This window comes from Drosophila santomea, chromosome 2L (assembly GCF_016746245.2).
Source record: "Drosophila santomea strain STO CAGO 1482 chromosome 2L, Prin_Dsan_1.1, whole genome shotgun sequence".
Classification (NCBI taxonomy): Eukaryota; Metazoa; Arthropoda; class Insecta; order Diptera; family Drosophilidae; genus Drosophila; species Drosophila santomea.
The window spans coordinates 9,108,012-9,125,430 of NC_053016.2; the positions used below are offsets into that span (position 1 = coordinate 9,108,012).

Genomic DNA, 17,419 nt, shown 5'->3' on the forward strand with positions numbered 1-17,419 from the left:
AGTAGGCCGAGTACTTTCGGGCAATTTGACGACAATTTAAACAATAATGTCGGCCCACAGCGGCGGAACGGATTGGAATTCCGTTGTTAAAGCCCTGCTACTGAACCGTACAGGAGCCTTAAACAAGAACGAAGTGGTTAACCTGCTCAAAGCAATAACGCGATGGTAAGTACCGCTCATCTAGAACTTTTCGCCTGGCGAATGGCGCAGTGAAAAATATTTTTTGGGTACCACTGCCAAGTGCAAAAAGTGACTTGCAAAATTAAATATGGCCGCCCCGGTGACGAAACAGGAAAAAGCTTTGAAAATTCTACATTTTCATAAACTAACAACACTCTACTTCGTCATTTGTTTAGCGAACATGACTTTTTCGAGGAGGAAAGCAATTTCACGCAGTTTTACACGGCCTTTGCGGCCCTGGCGGCGGACAAACTTATGCAAATTAAGACAAGTAAGTGCACCCTAATGATTTTTCCCCAAATGAAAACAAAACAAAGAAATGTTTGGCCAAGAATCGAGTGATTCACTTGTGCCATTCGCGTTCCTTACATATGTGTGTACATATATCATCTTTGGGTTTTACAGTTTGCCAGACGCAGATTTGTCAGCTGCACGATGCCACCGCCGTGCTCATCCGGTTCATTATCTACCGACTGCCCAGGGTGTCTGTCTACGAAACCAAGTGGCTCCTGGGCGCCCTCAAGATGCTCTGCGAGGGTCGGGAGAACCCAACAGCCGCGACGTCGACCATGTTCGATTACAATGCGGTGGCCAATGTGCTCAAAAGCTGCAAGCATCCCGAGTCCACCACCAAGAGTATCCTGCCCAGCAGCAGTTCGTCTGGAAGCGGAGCCAGCAACGACAAGGAGTCGCCCAAGTCGGAGATTAAGCGATCCCGGTCTGACCTGTCTTCGGTTATTCTGCAGCAACTGATTGCTCCCCTAGAGCCCGGCAAAATGACTTGGGTTCCACTCAGCGAGGAGGTCACCGACTGCACTGTGAGCAAATAATTTATACTCCTCGTTTAAAAGCTTCTTTTCGATAGTTCAGATCAGTTGTTTATAGAGTAGATATTTATAGAGTAAGGTAATAGGAAGGAAATCCAACCTTTAACGCGTAAACACAACATTTTTTAAACAATAGTGTAAACTATAAAGCAATGTTCTACCTAATGTAAATATTTATTAGACCCGATATACTTGTGTCGACTTCTAGCGCGAAGCAAATTACATATAAAACTATAAACAATCTTAAAGCTATGAGCCAATTTTTATTGTCAAGTTATTCCACTGTAAAATTATTTTCTTATAATTAAGGAACACAATATTAAAAGCTTACTTCTTTCAGGAACAAATCCTGGCGGCCAATGTGGAGTACTTCCAGGAGCAAAATGGAGTGGATACCCTACTGGATGTGTGTGTTGGCCTGCCCATACTGAATCGATACCGATCAAAATATATGGAGTCCATCAACGGCGGCAAACCGCTTTATTTGCCTCTAACCCAAGTGGAGGCCACCGCAGTTAAATCGAGCATGAATCACATGCTTACTGATCTCACCATTTTGAGTCAGGCCCAAGCCCTGATTGAGATGCAGCCACTGACTCCCAGTAGGATTGCGCGACTCTCAATGTGTGGCATTGCTGCGCTGTACAACGCTGTGTTGACGTCAATAGCCACCAGTGTTCTCGGTATGAGCCAGGCCAGCAGCTCCCAGAAACAGACTGCATCCACTAGTCAAGGAAGCGGAGGAGGAGGTTCTAGTGGTGGGCAATCCAACAAAGACCATGATGACTTTGAGGATCAGGCCTGTAGCATAGTGAACAAGGCCTTAGAGATCTACTCCAATATTGGTGACATGTTCAAGGCTTCGGCCAGGATTCATGTGTATCAGAACCATCTATGCTATGGCAGCTGGCTGCTTATTAGCGGTATACAAGGAGCAATGGGCGCCTCAGGAAGTGGTGGGTCTAGCTCGGAGGCTGCATCCAAATCGGCAGCGAAAGCGACCAAGTCTGGAAGTGAGGCTGGAACCGCACCTACTACACCTATTGCCAGAGTCAACCTTTTTAAGGTTCAGCAAGGATTTGGAGAACTAAATGCAGCTATTGCCAACCACAGCATTAAACTGCTATCAGAGTTAATCGATGATCTGAAAATTGAATCTGCATGCGGACAGAGTCTCGAATCCACAGAGCTGCCGGAGCCCGCACAGTTCGATATTTTGCAAAACTACACTTCGCTGGAGAGGATTGTGCGCGTCCTAAATACGGCCACTCTGCACCAACTTTTCACTTTCCTGGCCACTGTGGCTTATCGCAAGGCCTGCACCTTAAGGCGCGCCTCTGCCAAGGACCGCACGGAATGTGAACCCATAAGCTACTCAGATTCTACGACTTATTTTAACGATTCGCTCTCCTGTTCCGACAACTCCGAGGAGGACGACAGTGAGAGTTACCTGGGGCACTGGTTTAAGGAAACGCTTTCTCCAGAAACCCATGATGATAATGCAAACACATCCACACAAGAGCGCGGAGAACAGAAGAGCGCTCTGGTACCCAAGCTAGATGAGCCACATGAGTATCTAGACTTGGCCGCAGACATATTCTGTTTTCTGGATCAATTTTTGGCTAATCGACATGCCTACATGCAGCGCTATGTAAAGGCCGGAGTCAGTGATCAGCAAATGCTGTTAATGGCTAATATAATCAAGGATTTCGACCGTGACGTGATGCGAAATGAGAGCGAACAGGGATCGGGAAATGCCCCAGCTGCTAGTGCAACAGCAGGAACCTCTGCCGGAGCATCTACCAAGTGGCAGACCTCGATGATTCGGTTCTCGGGAGCTGCAGGCCGCTATATTCACAATTTGATTTCCACGTCATTGCTCTCCGAACAATTGCAGTCAAATCTGCTGCAGCACTTGTCCATATCGCCGTGGTCGACTGATACAAACACCTGGCCTCTGCAAGTGTATCCAAGTACTCTGTCCGTACTGGTGCAAATCCTTTTGCTGAAGCCGACACAAGAGAAAGAAGCCGCCTGCTTGTCTGTGTGGCATCGCCTTATCAACACTTTGGTGGAAGGAGTTTGCTCTTGGAACGCCGCCAGTGATTCTGACTATGAAGACCTAAACATCGAGCACGCCCAATTGCTGCTTTTCCTATTCCACTCGCTAAATCTGATGCAAAAGAAGTCCATTCTGCTCCTAACGGCAGGCGGTGTTATCCGTTGTGCTGAAGTGTGTCGTGGAATCAGCGGAGATAGACCCGTAAAAAACAGCCAAATGATGCTGCTGTCCCGATTGCTTCTCTTTTTGGAGTATCTTATGAAGCACTTGTACAATGCGCCTCCGGAATTGCTAGACCAGGTGCGCTGGAATCTTTTTAGTGTAAGCAGCATGCCAGAGACCCAAAAGATTACGGATCTGCTCAACAGTCGAACCAAACTGAATTCCTATTGCCGCCAAGATATTGAGGAAAAATTCCGAAAGTCGGCCGGCGAATATGGCTCATGTAAGTGAAAATTTTACTTTGAATCCCAGCGCTTCTCTCTACTACCTTGAATATCTTGTTTTTCAGCAATTCGCCCGACGTTTTATTCATTGGTAATGGGTGATCCAGAGAAAAGCTACTGGGCTCAGGAATTCAAGCTGGATGGCTTAGCCTGGAACTTTATTCTCTGCACACCGGATAAGCTTAAATATCCGCTACTGGTGGATGCTTTGACCGACATACTTTCCATCACCGACATGTCTATCTATTCCAAGGAAAAGGATAAGGAAGCGAGCATGCACAATCTTTGTGCTATGCAGTATTGCTTTACGATTGCATGGAAACTCGTTTTGGGTTTGCCACCCTCTACATCTCACGTGGAGTCGCTGAAGGTAGAGCGATCACCCAATCTGCACTCGCTGATCTGGAGTATACGGCTACCCCTAGCCAGTTCTCACTACCTAGTGGTTAGCAGCCTAATCAAGCAGGGAATGTATACCCAGTACGCTGAGACGTTGTGGAGTCAAGTGGGCGATATAGCTGCCGATATTAAATATAGTCTCAAGCAAACAATTCTTGGTGTGGAAGCATTCAATAGTCAAATGAATGGAAATGGTAAGTACTAAAAATCGTATAATCTGATTTATAAAATCCATAATCCGTACAAAATATGCAATCTGCAGGAACTCCACGCCTTTCCGATCTCATCCTATTTGATTCCTTGGTGGCTCACATGCAGGCGGTAGCCTGGGCAAACAAGGAGGGCTACAAGTGGCCGCGAAAAGAGAGCGATGATGCCACTGGCGAGCAGTCCTCTGCGGTTTCATCTCTAACTTCATCGTCAAACGATCCGGAACTGTATTCTTCGAACGAGTCGATTGATGATCAAAAATTAAAACAAGAAGAGGAGGGTAAGCTGCCGAGCGATCTGCAGAAGCATAACCAACTCGTAAACGAGCTTATAGTGAAGCTAATGAATTCTTACCGATTGCTTTCGGTGATCGTGCGTGGCCAGATGCTGAAGCAGTTGTCAAGCTCCACACCGGAGAAGGTATTGAATCTGATTGTGCCCGTTGTAAGCGATAAGCCAGCCATTATGTTGGAGCTACATGCAGCTTTCCTTAAACTTTTGCCCAACGAGGACAAACAACTTATAGCAAACGAGTGGCCAAAGTGCCTAATGGTCAATGATTCCGCATTCGATGGCAAGCAACATCCGGTGGAACCATATACCTTGAACGTCGTAGATTCTCACATTATAGAGCTAACACGAGGATCCAATTACTCTACCCTGCACACCCTGAAGCACTGCTTAAAGTCTATCCTGCATATGTTCGAATTGCTGCTACCACATTGCACCGGGAACACAGAAGTAGAGGCTCAGCTAAAGCATTTGCTTATCGCCTCAATGCTGGACATGCGAACTGATTACTTGCAAGGACAAAGCGAGCAGTGTCTGCGGGAGATCCTCAGTGGCCTGACCCTGGAGGCTCAAAAGCTGCTGCTATATGAACACATGATTGGATATTGCTATCGCATGCTCAAAGATTTTGCTGCCGATCTTCGTCAGCCCCAGGCTGCGGGGCCTAGTGGGGCAGCTACTCTTGATCAGGATCGTGCTATGTTTAACGAGTCTATGCTGTTCGCCGTGCTTAAAACTATGATCAAAATGTTGGAAAAGCCCGTGGCAGTTCAAGCCATGCGCCAGTTTTTCAAAGATCAACGCACTGGCAGTCTTACCACACTTTTGCTCTCGTTCACTGGCACTAGTCTGCCTGTCAGCTATGCGCGTAAGATGCTGCAGTTCGTTAACCGGCTATTCCAGCAATCCTTACAAGCGGAATCACAGTTCCAGCATGAAGATCTGGTTGAGTGCTTCTCGGAACTGGCCACAGTTGACGTGGCTCGTTTAAAGCAATGGTTGGCCCACATTATCTACGGCCCGAATGTGAGTACCGATGTAAGCACCTCCGAGGCATTAGACACCACCTGCCGAATGCTCACCAGCATTTTGCAGCCGTCGAGCAGCTCCAGCAGCAATGCTCAGACTCCAACAAATATGGCCACCGTTTCGGCTATGCCGAGTATCTCAGACCAGTTGGATCCCATGGAAATTGAGTACGATTGCGGAACTGCAGCGGGAGGCGGAGACAGTGTCCCAGGAGCGGGTGGAGCTGCAGCCAATACTTCTCAGATTCTGAGTCTGTGGCAGGCGGCTCAACCAAATCCGTCGGAAGAATCTTCACAGGCCTGCGATCACACTGGTATCGAACGAAATGGTGCGCTGCTTTTAAGCTTCGTGAAATCATTGGTGAAGGATCAAAACAAGGCATCGCAGATAGCTCCACCACTGTTCCAAGCTTTGCTTCAGCTCGGACAAACATTAATATCACCACCCCAAGAAGGCTGCGATTTTGCGGATGTACTCCAAATAATGATTACTCTAGCTGACGCTAGTCCAGCACGCGGGCATGTCGCCTTGTTTAATACCACCCTTCTTTGGCTGGAACTGGCCAAATTGCAATTACCGGACAAACATCTGAAACATGCGGAGAACGTAAGTGCCCAGCTGCGCTATCTAAGCGAGCTTCTGCAGAGCATCGGCTTCCGAGGCAGTAGGCAACATATCCCGCCGTGGGATGATGAACTACAGACCGATATTGATGAGCTCTACGACGAGCTAGCCGAGGAGGGCGAACAAGACTCGTTGCTGGACGATTCCGACGAGGACACGCTGAACAACAAGCTGTGTACCTTTTCGCAAACACAAAAGGAGTTCATGAACCAACATTGGTATCACTGTCATACCTGCAACATGATTAATACAGTTGGCGTCTGTTCCGTGTGCGCAAGGGTTTGCCATAAGGGACACGATGTGAGTTACGCCAAATATGGAAATTTCTTCTGTGACTGCGGAGCCAAGGAGGACGGATCCTGTCAGGCGTTGAGTAGGCGTTTGGGTAGCAGTGAGGTCAGAGATTCAGCTGGAATTGGCAGCTACCTACCTTCCCACATGAGCTTACTCGCTGGAAAGAAGAGGAGCAGCCCACCAGTTAGCCAGCCGGTACCAACGCGAAAGGATTCATTGACTAACGAACGGATCGCAGTGCTTACCAAGCTGTTGGAGCCATATAGAGAGACCCTTCAGCACCAGGATCAGTGGCTGCTGGTCGTACGATGCATCCTAGAGTATTTTGACGTGTTGCTTCCCTCTATAAACGAAAACTGTACACTGTACTCCATTGTCGGCTGCCACAAGAGAGCAACTGCGGCCTTGGAGAGACTCCATCAGCTTGAACAGAGCTTCCAGGTGACTGATCAACTAATGTTTGCAACCTTGGGATCACAAGAAGGTGCTTTTGAGAATGTTCGCATGAACTATTCCGGCGATCAGGGTCAGACTATAAAGCACCTAATATCATCTGGAGTTGTACGCCGTGTTGCATTCTGCTGCTTGTCCTCGCCACATGGACGTCGTCAACAGTTGGCTGTATCCCATGAGAAGGGAAAGGTGACCATCCTCCAGCTCTCGGCTCTGTTAAAGCAGGCAGATGCCTCAAAGAGAAAGTTAACTTTAACGCAATTGAGTTCTGCACCTATTGCCTGCACGGTTCTCTCCCTAGCTGCCAATCCGTGCAATGAGGATTGCCTTGCAGTTTGCGGCTTAAAAGAGTGTCACGTGCTCACCTTCTCAAGCAGCGGCAGTACCAACGAACACATTGTAGTGAGTCCCCAACTAGAAAACGGAAACTACATTAAGAAAGCTGTATGGTTGCCTGGCTCGCAGACTCTTCTGGCCATTGTCACTTCTGATTATGTAAAGATCTACGATTTGGCAGTGGATACATATAGTCCAAAGTACTATTACCTAGTGGCCGTTGGCAAAATCAGAGACTGCACTTTTATGTACCAGGATGGCAACTACTATATGCTGAGCTTTGCAAGCAGCGGATACATCTATACCCAACAGTTGGATCAACAGAGTCTGGCGGTACACGGAGATTTCTATGTCACCAACACCTTGGAGCTGAGCCACCAACACATCAAGGATATAAGCGGTCAAGTCGGAGGCGGTGGAGTATCCATCTACTATTCTCATACCCTGCAACTGCTGTTCTACAGTTACTCTTCCGGACGAAGCTTCTTTTCACCACTCACCAATGTGAATGAAGGCGTGAAGGGAATTTACCATCTGGACACCAATTCGGCTAGTAAGTCAGCTTCGAAGGGGCCGCTGCAGCCTCTCGTACAATGGACAGAGGTTACAGGGCACCCAGGATTGGTTTACGCCAGCATGCAAACATCGAATAACCCGATTATATTGATGATAACTCCTGAACGGATTTACCTGCAAGAGATAAAGGCACAATCGGCCAAGTCGCGTATCATGGATGTGGTAGGCATTCGTCATGCGGTGGCCGGAGTAGAAAAAACTACGCTTCTGCTGCTCTGCGAGGATGGAAGCTTGAGGATCTTCTCCGCTCAACCGGAGTACACTAGCTTCTGGCTATCGCCGCAGGTTCAACCATTTGGAAATCAGTTGTACTCGTCAACCTTGATGGCTAAGGGAGGACCTAGTTCGACTTCAAAGTCCAAATCTAATACAGCATCTGGAAAGTTGAGCAGCAGGAAGGCAAGCCAACAGCAGAAGCAACTCACTGCTGGAGGTCAGCCCGTTTTCCCAATTGACTTTTTCGAGCACTGCAACATGCTCGCCGATGTGGAATTCGGAGGCAATGATCTGCTTCAGATCTACAACAAACAAAAACTAAAGACGCGTCTCTTCTCAACGGGAATGTTTGTGGCCAGCACCCGAACGAATGGCTTTACGCTGGAGGTGATCAATAATGATCCCAATGTGGTAATCGTGGGAATAAGAGTTTTAATTGGAACTCAGGATGTACAGCGTGCACCCCAATCTGTGACTATTCTGGGACGCACTATCCCCACACCGGTTAGGAGAGCACGCTGGTTCGATATCCCGCTGACTCGGGAAGAAATGCTCCAGTCAGACAAGCTATTGAAAGTCGTGTTTGCTAAAGCACCGGATCCGGAGCATGTGACATTACTGGATTGCATTGAAGTCTATGGAAAGTCTAAAGAGCTGGTGGGCTGGCCCGACGAAAGCGAGGATATTACTGTTCCAGGATCCAGTGCGCCAGCAGTATCTTCCTCGCAGGCAAGTAGCGCTAGCTTTGGAGAAGGATTCAACTGCATTACTCAACTGGATCGAATGGTTAATCACCTTTTGGAAGTGATGGATTGTGCGCTGCACTTGTTGGGATCTGCAGTGCCTGCACCTATGCGTCAAAAGGCAGTTAAGACAGCGAGTGCCCTATTGCTTCTGCCCACGCCCAATCCTGTTCAGACCCAGGCTCGCTACGTCCTGGCCACTCTATACGGAACAAGAGCATCGTACCACAACTACAAGGATGGAGTGCTTCTTCAGTTTGTACATGGAGAACTGCAGTCTATGCAGCCGAAGCTCGAAAAACTTGAGTCTCTACGGGAGATCGACCCTGAGGCTTTCTACCGCCTAATTCTCCTCGTCCGTGGCATTGCGAACGCGCGTCCACAATCGCTAGCGAAGATCTGCGCTGAGAACAACTACGATATTGTTCCAACCCTCATGGGATTTGTCTTGGAGTTGCATAAGGTTACACCGGCACTAGACGAGCCCGTGAATATTGTGAAGCGAGGCTTGTGCCAGGCGGAGACCATTGTCCACTGTCTGGTAGAGATTATGTACGGATTTGCCTTAGCCGATCCTGGACAGGTTGGTCGCATGACCAAGTACTTCATCGATTTGCTCAAGCATGATGCCAGTGTGATTAGCCACAGCGCCAAGGAGGCCTTAATCCTTTTGCTCAGTCCAAGATTGAAGCGCAGAAAGGTGGCTATAGTTACGCCCCCAGCTTGCTCGACTCCGACTCCCTCTACGTCCGCCATGCAAGCACTGCAAGCAGTGGCTGCATCAGCTGCAAGTGATATCATTGAGGAGGCAGCTGCCGTTGCTGTTGATGCTGCAGTCGGAGGAGGCGGCTTACCCGAAGGTGGTGCAGACGCAGAAGGTGGTGCAGTTGGTGTAGGAGGTGTCGGTCAGCAGCAGATGCTCAATCTGGAGGCATTCATGGGTGGCGGCTTCCCTCGCTTACTCGGCCTGCCCGAAGATGCCGACGATGAGGCCATCATGGATATTGCCATCGCTTTGAGTCTCCAACAGCACGGCGGGGATGCAAACGCCCTGCAATCTCTTCAGCAAGGATTGGCCAATCTTCAGGGCATTCGTCAAGCTACTGCCATGGCAGCAGCGGTGAACGCAACTGCTAATGTCTCCCTGGGTGGATCTGACGATGACGAAGGTTCTAATGTAGCAACCGATGGTTCGACATTGCGTACATCACCTGCAGAACCTGCTGGCAGTGGTGGATCAGAGAGTGGTGGCAGCGGAGTAGAGAGTATTGGTGGAACATCCGCCAGAAGCAGCAACTTTGGCGACCATGCGAACGCTTCACCGCCGCGTCAGGGTTCCGCCAAGGACGATCAAGAGCAGCCAGGACCCAGTGGCATTGCTGGCTCCGGTGGTGTTGCTGTTTTGAGTGCCATGAGCAGCAGTGAGGATAATGAAATAAACGAGGACGATAAGCTCAGCAAGCTACATGACCTCAGGTTAGTTCAAAACTCAATAGATTTGACTTTGTATAACAATTTTGTTCCTGTATAGGATTGCTGTGCTGGAGAGCATTATCCAACATCTAGGAACATTCGACTTGTGCAATGGCTTGCAGGCAATCCCACTGATTCAGGTTATACTCATGTTGACCACCGATCTGAATGGCAACAATGAACGGGATCAGCAAGTGCTCCAGGATCTGCTAACAGCCCTAGTGGACTATGTGGAAATTGGAAAGCGGGGAGCTGCCTCTAGGGTAAATATAATCTTATTATTTAAAAACAATTTTACCTAAGCATGTAAATTGCAGATGGAAACGAAGTGTCCTGGCAATGAGGTGCGTCTGGCAGTGCTTTCCCTGTTCGGAGTTATGATGGGTAAAACCAAGTCAAAGCAGACTGGAACAACATCGCCGCCGCATCAGTTTAAGGACAATAGTTCCTTTGTGGCCAGTACGACAGCAAACGTTCTCAGTAAGAGTGGAGCATTCGTTTACGCCCTAGAAGCATTAAACACACTTCTGGTGCACTGGAAGAATGTGCTAGGAGATCCTTATGCAGCCGGTGGCGGACTAGCTTCACAGTCGGCACAAGCCAGCGGTGGAGCTTCAGGTCCCGGAGTTCAGCTACTGAAACCCATTAAACATGGTCCCAAACCTGACATATCCATACTTATACCGCACAACTATCTGAAAAATTACCCGGATATCTTCGAATCTTACGATGGACTTCTTACTGAAATTATTGTGCGATTGCCGTATCAGATTCTTCGCTTAAGTAGCGCCCATCCGGATAACTACGATAGTGGATTCTGCGAAGCCATGACCTTTACACTTTGTGAGTACATGATGCTAAACTTGAACACCCTGCTTCGCCGGCAAGTACGAAAGCTCCTCATGTACATTTGCGGCAGCAAGGAGAAGTTCCGCATGTATCGCGACGGTCACTCCCTCGACGCTCATTTCAGGGTGGTCAAACGAGTGTGCAACATTGTCAGCAGCAAGGTTAGTTGGAATATTGTAATTACATTTTACGACATTAATGGTCTTTTATTTTTCAGACTGGTGCTCCCTACAACGCCAATCCCCCAATGCTTTCTTACGATGCACTGGTGGAGCTGACGGAACACCTACGCACTTGCCAGGAGATCAGCCAAATGCGCACCGGCAACTGGCAGAAATTCTGCGTCGTTCATGAAGATGCCTTGGCCATGCTGATGGAAATCGCCTGTTACCAGTTGGACGATGGTGTGTCGCCTATTATTATACAATTGCTGCAGGCGGCCGTTTGCAACTTACCCGCTCCTAGTGGATCTAAGCAGGTACAGCCGCAGCCACAGCCATCGACCTCGTCTTCCTCCGGAAAACTTCGAACCGATCGGGAGAAGAGCGAGGATACCGACGCCTACTACTCCAAATTCGATCCTGCCCAGTGTGGTACTTTTGTACACCAAATCTTCAGATACGCATGCGATGCGCTAATAATCAGGTTTGTGAGGATATTCCTGTTGGAGAACAACATTAGTCAGCTTAGATGGCAGGCCCACTCATTTATGACCGGACTCTTTGAACATGCCAATGAACGGCAGCGGGAGAAACTTCTGAACATATTTTGGAACCTGTGGCCATTGGTGCCCACTTACGGCCGGAGGACAGCCCAGTTTGTGGATCTATTGGGATATCTAACACTTAGTACCAGAAGTATAACAGAGCGACTGCCTGAGTTTGTTTCCCGCGCTGTGGATGTTCTGCGGCAGCAAAACGAATTGCTTTGCAAGCATCCAAATGCCCCAATATACACCACCTTGGAGTCCATTCTTCAAGTAAATGGTTACTATCTCGAATCGGAGCCATGTTTAGTGTGCAACAATCCAGAGGTGCCGATGGCCAATATAAAGTTGCCATCAGTTAAATCAGACTCGAAGTACACGACAACCACAATGATTTACAAGCTAGTCCAATGCCATACTATTTCCAAGTTGATCGTAAGGATTGCCGACCTAAAGCGAACAAAGATGGTGAGGACCATTAATGTTTACTACAACAACCGCAGTGTCCAGGCGGTAGTGGAGCTAAAGAATCGCCCAGCTCTGTGGCACAAAGCCCGCTCAGTATCCCTGCAATCGGCACAAACCGAATTAAAGATCGATTTTCCACTACCAATCACTGCATGCAATTTGATGATCGAGTTTGCTGATTTCTTTGAAACTGTGAGTGGCTCCAGTGAGAATCTACAATGTCCACGATGTAGTGCAGCAGTGCCGGCCTATCCGGGAGTCTGTGGAAATTGCGGTGAGAACGTGTTCCAATGCCACAAATGTCGGGCAATTAACTACGATGAGAAGGACCCCTTCCTGTGCCACTCATGTGGCTTCTGCAAATATGCCAAATTTGATTTTAGCATGTACGCCCGCGTTTGCTGCGCTGTTGATCCCATTGAATCAGCAGAGGATCGGGTCAAGACCGTTTCCCTGATTCATAGCTCTCTAGAACGAGCCGATAGAATCTATCGTCAGCTGCTGACCAACAAGCAAATGCTGGAGCTTCTTATTCAAAAGGTGGCCGAGCACCGTAGCAGTGACCGAATGGTGGAGGACAACATGGCCAGCGTGCACAGCACATCGCAAGTAAACAAGATTATACAGCTGCTCGCCCAGAAATACTGCGTGGAATCGCGAACCAGTTTTGAGGAACTAAGCAAGATCGTTCAGAAGGTCAAGGCATGTCGAAGGTACTATCATTGAATTTAGATTATTCATTTTAGATAATCATTATTTTACTTGACCTTACTTTTTAGCGAACTTGTGGCCTACGATCGTCAACAGCAGGACCAGCCGCCGATTAATCCCGGCTCGGCAACCGGTGCCGAGAATCCCACCACAAATCGCTGCTACGGCTGTGCATTGGCATCTACCGAACAGTGTCTGACGCTTCTCCGAGCCATGGCTTACAATTACGATTGTCGCGTGGGCTTGTACAGTCAGGGACTCGTCAGTGAGCTGGCTGAGCACAACCTGCGACGTGGCACTCCCCAAATTCAGGAAGAAGTCCGCAACCTGCTGGTTGTGCTGACTAAGGATAATGCCGAGGCATGCATGCATCTGTTGCAGCTGGTGACTACAAGAGTAAAGAATGCACTGATGGGATCGATTCCTCTGATAAGTTTAGAGGCAGCTGTGCATCAGGAAATGACACTTCTGGAAGTGCTCTTGGGCCAGGACGACGTCTGCTGGGAATACAAGCTGAAGGTCATCTTTGAGCTGTTTATTAGCAACTGCAGGTATGTTTTCTTTTTCTTTAATATGCAGGCATATAATATAAATGGATGTTATCAAATTCTTCCTACAGGTTGCCTCGTGGTCCTGTAACATCAGTACTGCACCCCTGCCTGCGTATCATGCAGAATCTCATCTGCCCGGTGCTGCCAAGCAGTAAGCCCAATCAGAAGGTGGCCACTACAGATTTGTGTAGTATGAAGATGCTTGAAGGCAACACGGTGGACTATAGGGCCTGGCTAAACTCGGACCGTAACAATGAATACGCAGCGTGGAGCAAGCGGATGCCTTCAAACAGCCAGGCTAAGCAAAAGAACGCCAAGGATCAGCCCGTACCGGTATCAGGCGGATCAGGTGTACCAGAAGCCCCGCCGAAGACCAGACGAGAGGTGCGAGCCGCCTTCCTCAGCGAAAAGTACGGAAAACGATGGCGGGAACGGGTTCTGGACAAGCAACGTGTGATTAAGCCACTAGTTTTTAATGCCAAGTGGATACAACCGTTGCTGTTTAATGCAAACTCCAGATTCGGTCGCCAGCTGGCCTGCTCCTTGCTCAGTAGTTTGAGCAGGACTAACGAACGCAGGCAACAGGCTCTAAACATGCTGACCTCGTTCCTGAAACATGTAGGCGAAGCAGGCGAGGCCAGTGCAGAGTACTTAATGTTGTACAAGAGCATGGCCACTGAGCAGCCCTGGCTGCAGTATTTGGTCCTGAAAGGAGTATTAAGTCAAATCTCACAGCTTCTGGCAATTGAAATAAGCAAGGTGCACCGCATGGAGGAGCACTCGCTTTCTTCAGATTTATCCTTGGGATATGCCCTGCGCCAGTATGTGGAATTGTTGTGGCTACTTCTAGAGTGTCCGAATATCCGAAGAACCTACAAGACTCGCATGCTGGGGCCAGTCCTGGAAAGCTATCTTGCCCTAAGGAGCTTAGTGGTGCAGCGTACGCGACTTATCGACGACGCCCAGGAGAAGCTGTTAGAGATGCTAGAGGATATGACCAGCGGAACTGAGGAGGAGACACGTGCCTTTATGGAAATCCTTATTGACACCGTGGAGAAGACCCGCATGAATGACATCAAAACACCGGTGTTTATATTCGAGCGTTTATATTCTATTATTCATCCCGAGGAGCACGACGAAAGCGAGTTCTATATGACCTTAGAGAAGGATCCCCAGCAGGAGGACTTCCTGCAAGGACGCATGCTGGGTAATCCTTATCCCTCAAGTGAAATGGGATTGGGTCCACTGATGCGGGATGTGAAGAATAAGATATGTACGGATTGTGAACTGATCGCCCTCTTGGAAGATGATAACGGCATGGAATTGCTGGTCAACAACAAGATAATTAGCTTGGATCTGCCCGTCAAGGATGTGTACAAGAAGGTTTGGTTAGCTGAAGGAGGCGACCGAGATGCCATGAGAATTGTTTACCGCATGCGCGGTCTTCTAGGAGACGCCACAGAGGAATTTGTGGAAACGCTGAACAACAAAAGCCAGGAGCAGGTGGACACCGAGCAGCTGTATCGCATGGCCAATGTGCTCGCAGATTGCAACGGCCTGCGCGTAATGTTGGACAGGATTGGCAGCCTGCAGCGCATTTCGCGCAACCGAGAACTTATCCAAGTACTGCTAAAGCTTTTCCTCATTTGTGTGAAAGTGCGCCGTTGCCAAGAGGTGCTTTGCCAGCCCGAGATTGGAGCCATCAACACGCTGCTTAAGGTGCTTCAAATGTGTCTGCAGTCGGAGAACGATTCGATTCAGTCGGCAGTCACAGAGCAGTTATTGGAGATCATGGAAACGATACTCTCGAAGGCGGCCAGCGATACGTTGGATTCGTTCCTGCAGTTCTCCCTGACATTCGGTGGACCGGAGTATGTGAGCGCCCTAATATCGTGCACAGACTGTCCGAACGTTAGAAACAATCCTTCCGTGCTGCGCCATCTCATTCGGGTCCTGGCCGCTTTGGTCTATGGCAACGAGGTGAAGATGGCCCTTCTTTGCGAGCATTTTAAGGTAAGAGGTTACATCTTTATTGTATGTATAGGGATTAATATCTTTTTCTCTTCCAGGACACTTTAAACTTCAAACGCTTTGACAACGAGCGCACACCTGAAGAGGAGTTCAAGCTGGAACTCTTCTGCGTGCTGACTAACCAAATTGAGCACAACTGCATTGGGGGCACCCTCAAGGACTACATAGTAAGTCTAGGCATCGTGGAGCGATCGCTAGCCTACATCACCGAGCATGCACCTTGTGTCAAACCCACTCTCCTGCGAACCGACTCCGATGAGCTGAAGGAATTCATCTCGCGACCAAGCTTAAAGTATATTCTTCGCTTCCTCACCGGCCTTTCAAATCATCATGAGGCAACTCAGGTGGCCATTAGCAAGGACATTATACCCATTATTCATCGCCTGGAACAAGTATCCAGCGATGAGCATGTGGGCAGTCTGGCGGAGAACCTTCTGGAAGCACTCTCCACGGATGCGGCGACAGCAGCGAGGGTGCAGCAAGTGCGTGACTTCACAAGGGCCGAGAAGAAGCGGCTGGCTATGGCAACGCGAGAAAAACAGTTGGACGCGTTGGGAATGCGCACGAACGAAAAGGGCCAGGTGACCGCAAAGGGCTCCATTCTGCAAAAGATCGAAAAACTGCGCGACGAAACGGGACTGACTTGCTTTATTTGTCGCGAGGGATACGCCTGCCAGCCGGACAAGGTGCTTGGTATCTACACCTTCACCAAGCGCTGCAATGTCGAGGAGTTTGAGCTGAAGTCGAGGAAAACCATTGGCTACACCACCGTTACACACTTCAATGTGGTCCATGTAGACTGCCACACATCAGCCATACGATTGACGCGTGGCAGAGATGAATGGGAGCGGGCTAGTTTGCAAAACGCCAACACTAGATGCAATGGACTGCTGCCTCTTTGGGGACCCGCCGTTGGAGAGGCGGCCTTCTCAGCTTGCATGACCCGCCACAGCAGTTATATGCAGGAGAGTACCCAGCGCTGTGACATCTCCTACACAAGCAGTGTGCATGACTTGAAGCTGCTGTTGGTTCGGTTTGCTTGGGAACGCAGCTTCCACGACGATGCCGGCGGAGGCGGTCCACAATCAAACATGCACTTTGTACCCTACCTGCTCTTCTACTCAGTCTATCTGCTGCTTTCGTCGCGATCAGCGGCAAGGGACAGCAAGACTCTACTGACATATTTGCAGGCCGCGCCCAGCGAGAAGTGGTTGGAATGCGGATACGACGTGGATGGTCCGCTGTTTATGGCAACCATTTCGCTCTCACTGCACAGTCGCGAGCTATGGAATAAGCATAAGCTAGCTCATATAAAGAGGATGATTGCAGTGGCCCAGGGTCGTCACGTCTCACCCGCCGTGCTGTGCAAGGCGTTGTTAACGCCGGCAGATCGGCAGGCCAAGGCGTACAATGTGTACAAGCCCTTCCTTATGATGTGGGCACTGGTGGACTTGATCTACAACAACCTGTTCAAGACGGTAAGCACGCCCAAGGAGGAGGATTGGCCGATTTCGCTGTTCGACTATCTTCGAAAGAATGATGAGGCTTTGCTCAAGTCCACGGACAACATCCTGCAGACCCTAACGGAGGAGTTCCTGCCGTGCACTTCCTTTGCAGAGTTCTGTGATGTGGCAGGTGAGTGTCCCTAGCAACTAACTGTATTAAAATTTTGTTCTGTAATTTAATTTTTTTAATAATCTTAGGTCTTCTGCATCTGATCGAGCAGCCGGACAGCTTCATCGAAGAAATCCTCGCCGCCCTGCCTTCAACATCAAGCTCTAGTTAAAATACAATCGTCGTTTCTAACCAACTAAGCGATTGCTTGCATATATATAAACATACAGCATAAATTTATATTTATCACATACTAAATATCTAATCAATAAAAATTATTTGTTTGCACAATGAATTTAAGCCTTTGTATTTATGGCGCTGAGAATTAAA

The 17,419-nt window shown here is 48.8% G+C and overlaps 1 protein-coding gene across 1 annotated transcript; it reads left to right on the forward strand.

Annotated features, from left to right (window-relative positions):
• The first annotated feature begins 1 nt into the window (after nt 1).
• On the forward strand, nt 2-17,384 carry LOC120446942 (protein purity of essence). Its single transcript, XM_039628195.1, has 13 exons — nt 2-165; nt 357-451; nt 586-998; nt 1,348-3,514; nt 3,581-4,108; nt 4,177-10,162; nt 10,218-10,422; nt 10,477-11,169; nt 11,226-12,895; nt 12,962-13,444; nt 13,513-15,457; nt 15,514-17,110; nt 17,179-17,384. Exons 1-13 carry the CDS (start codon nt 47-49, stop codon nt 17,259-17,261), a joined length of 15,984 nt encoding a protein of 5,327 aa, XP_039484129.1. The 5' UTR covers nt 2-46; the 3' UTR covers nt 17,262-17,384.
• The last annotated feature ends 35 nt before the right edge of the window (nt 17,385-17,419 follow it).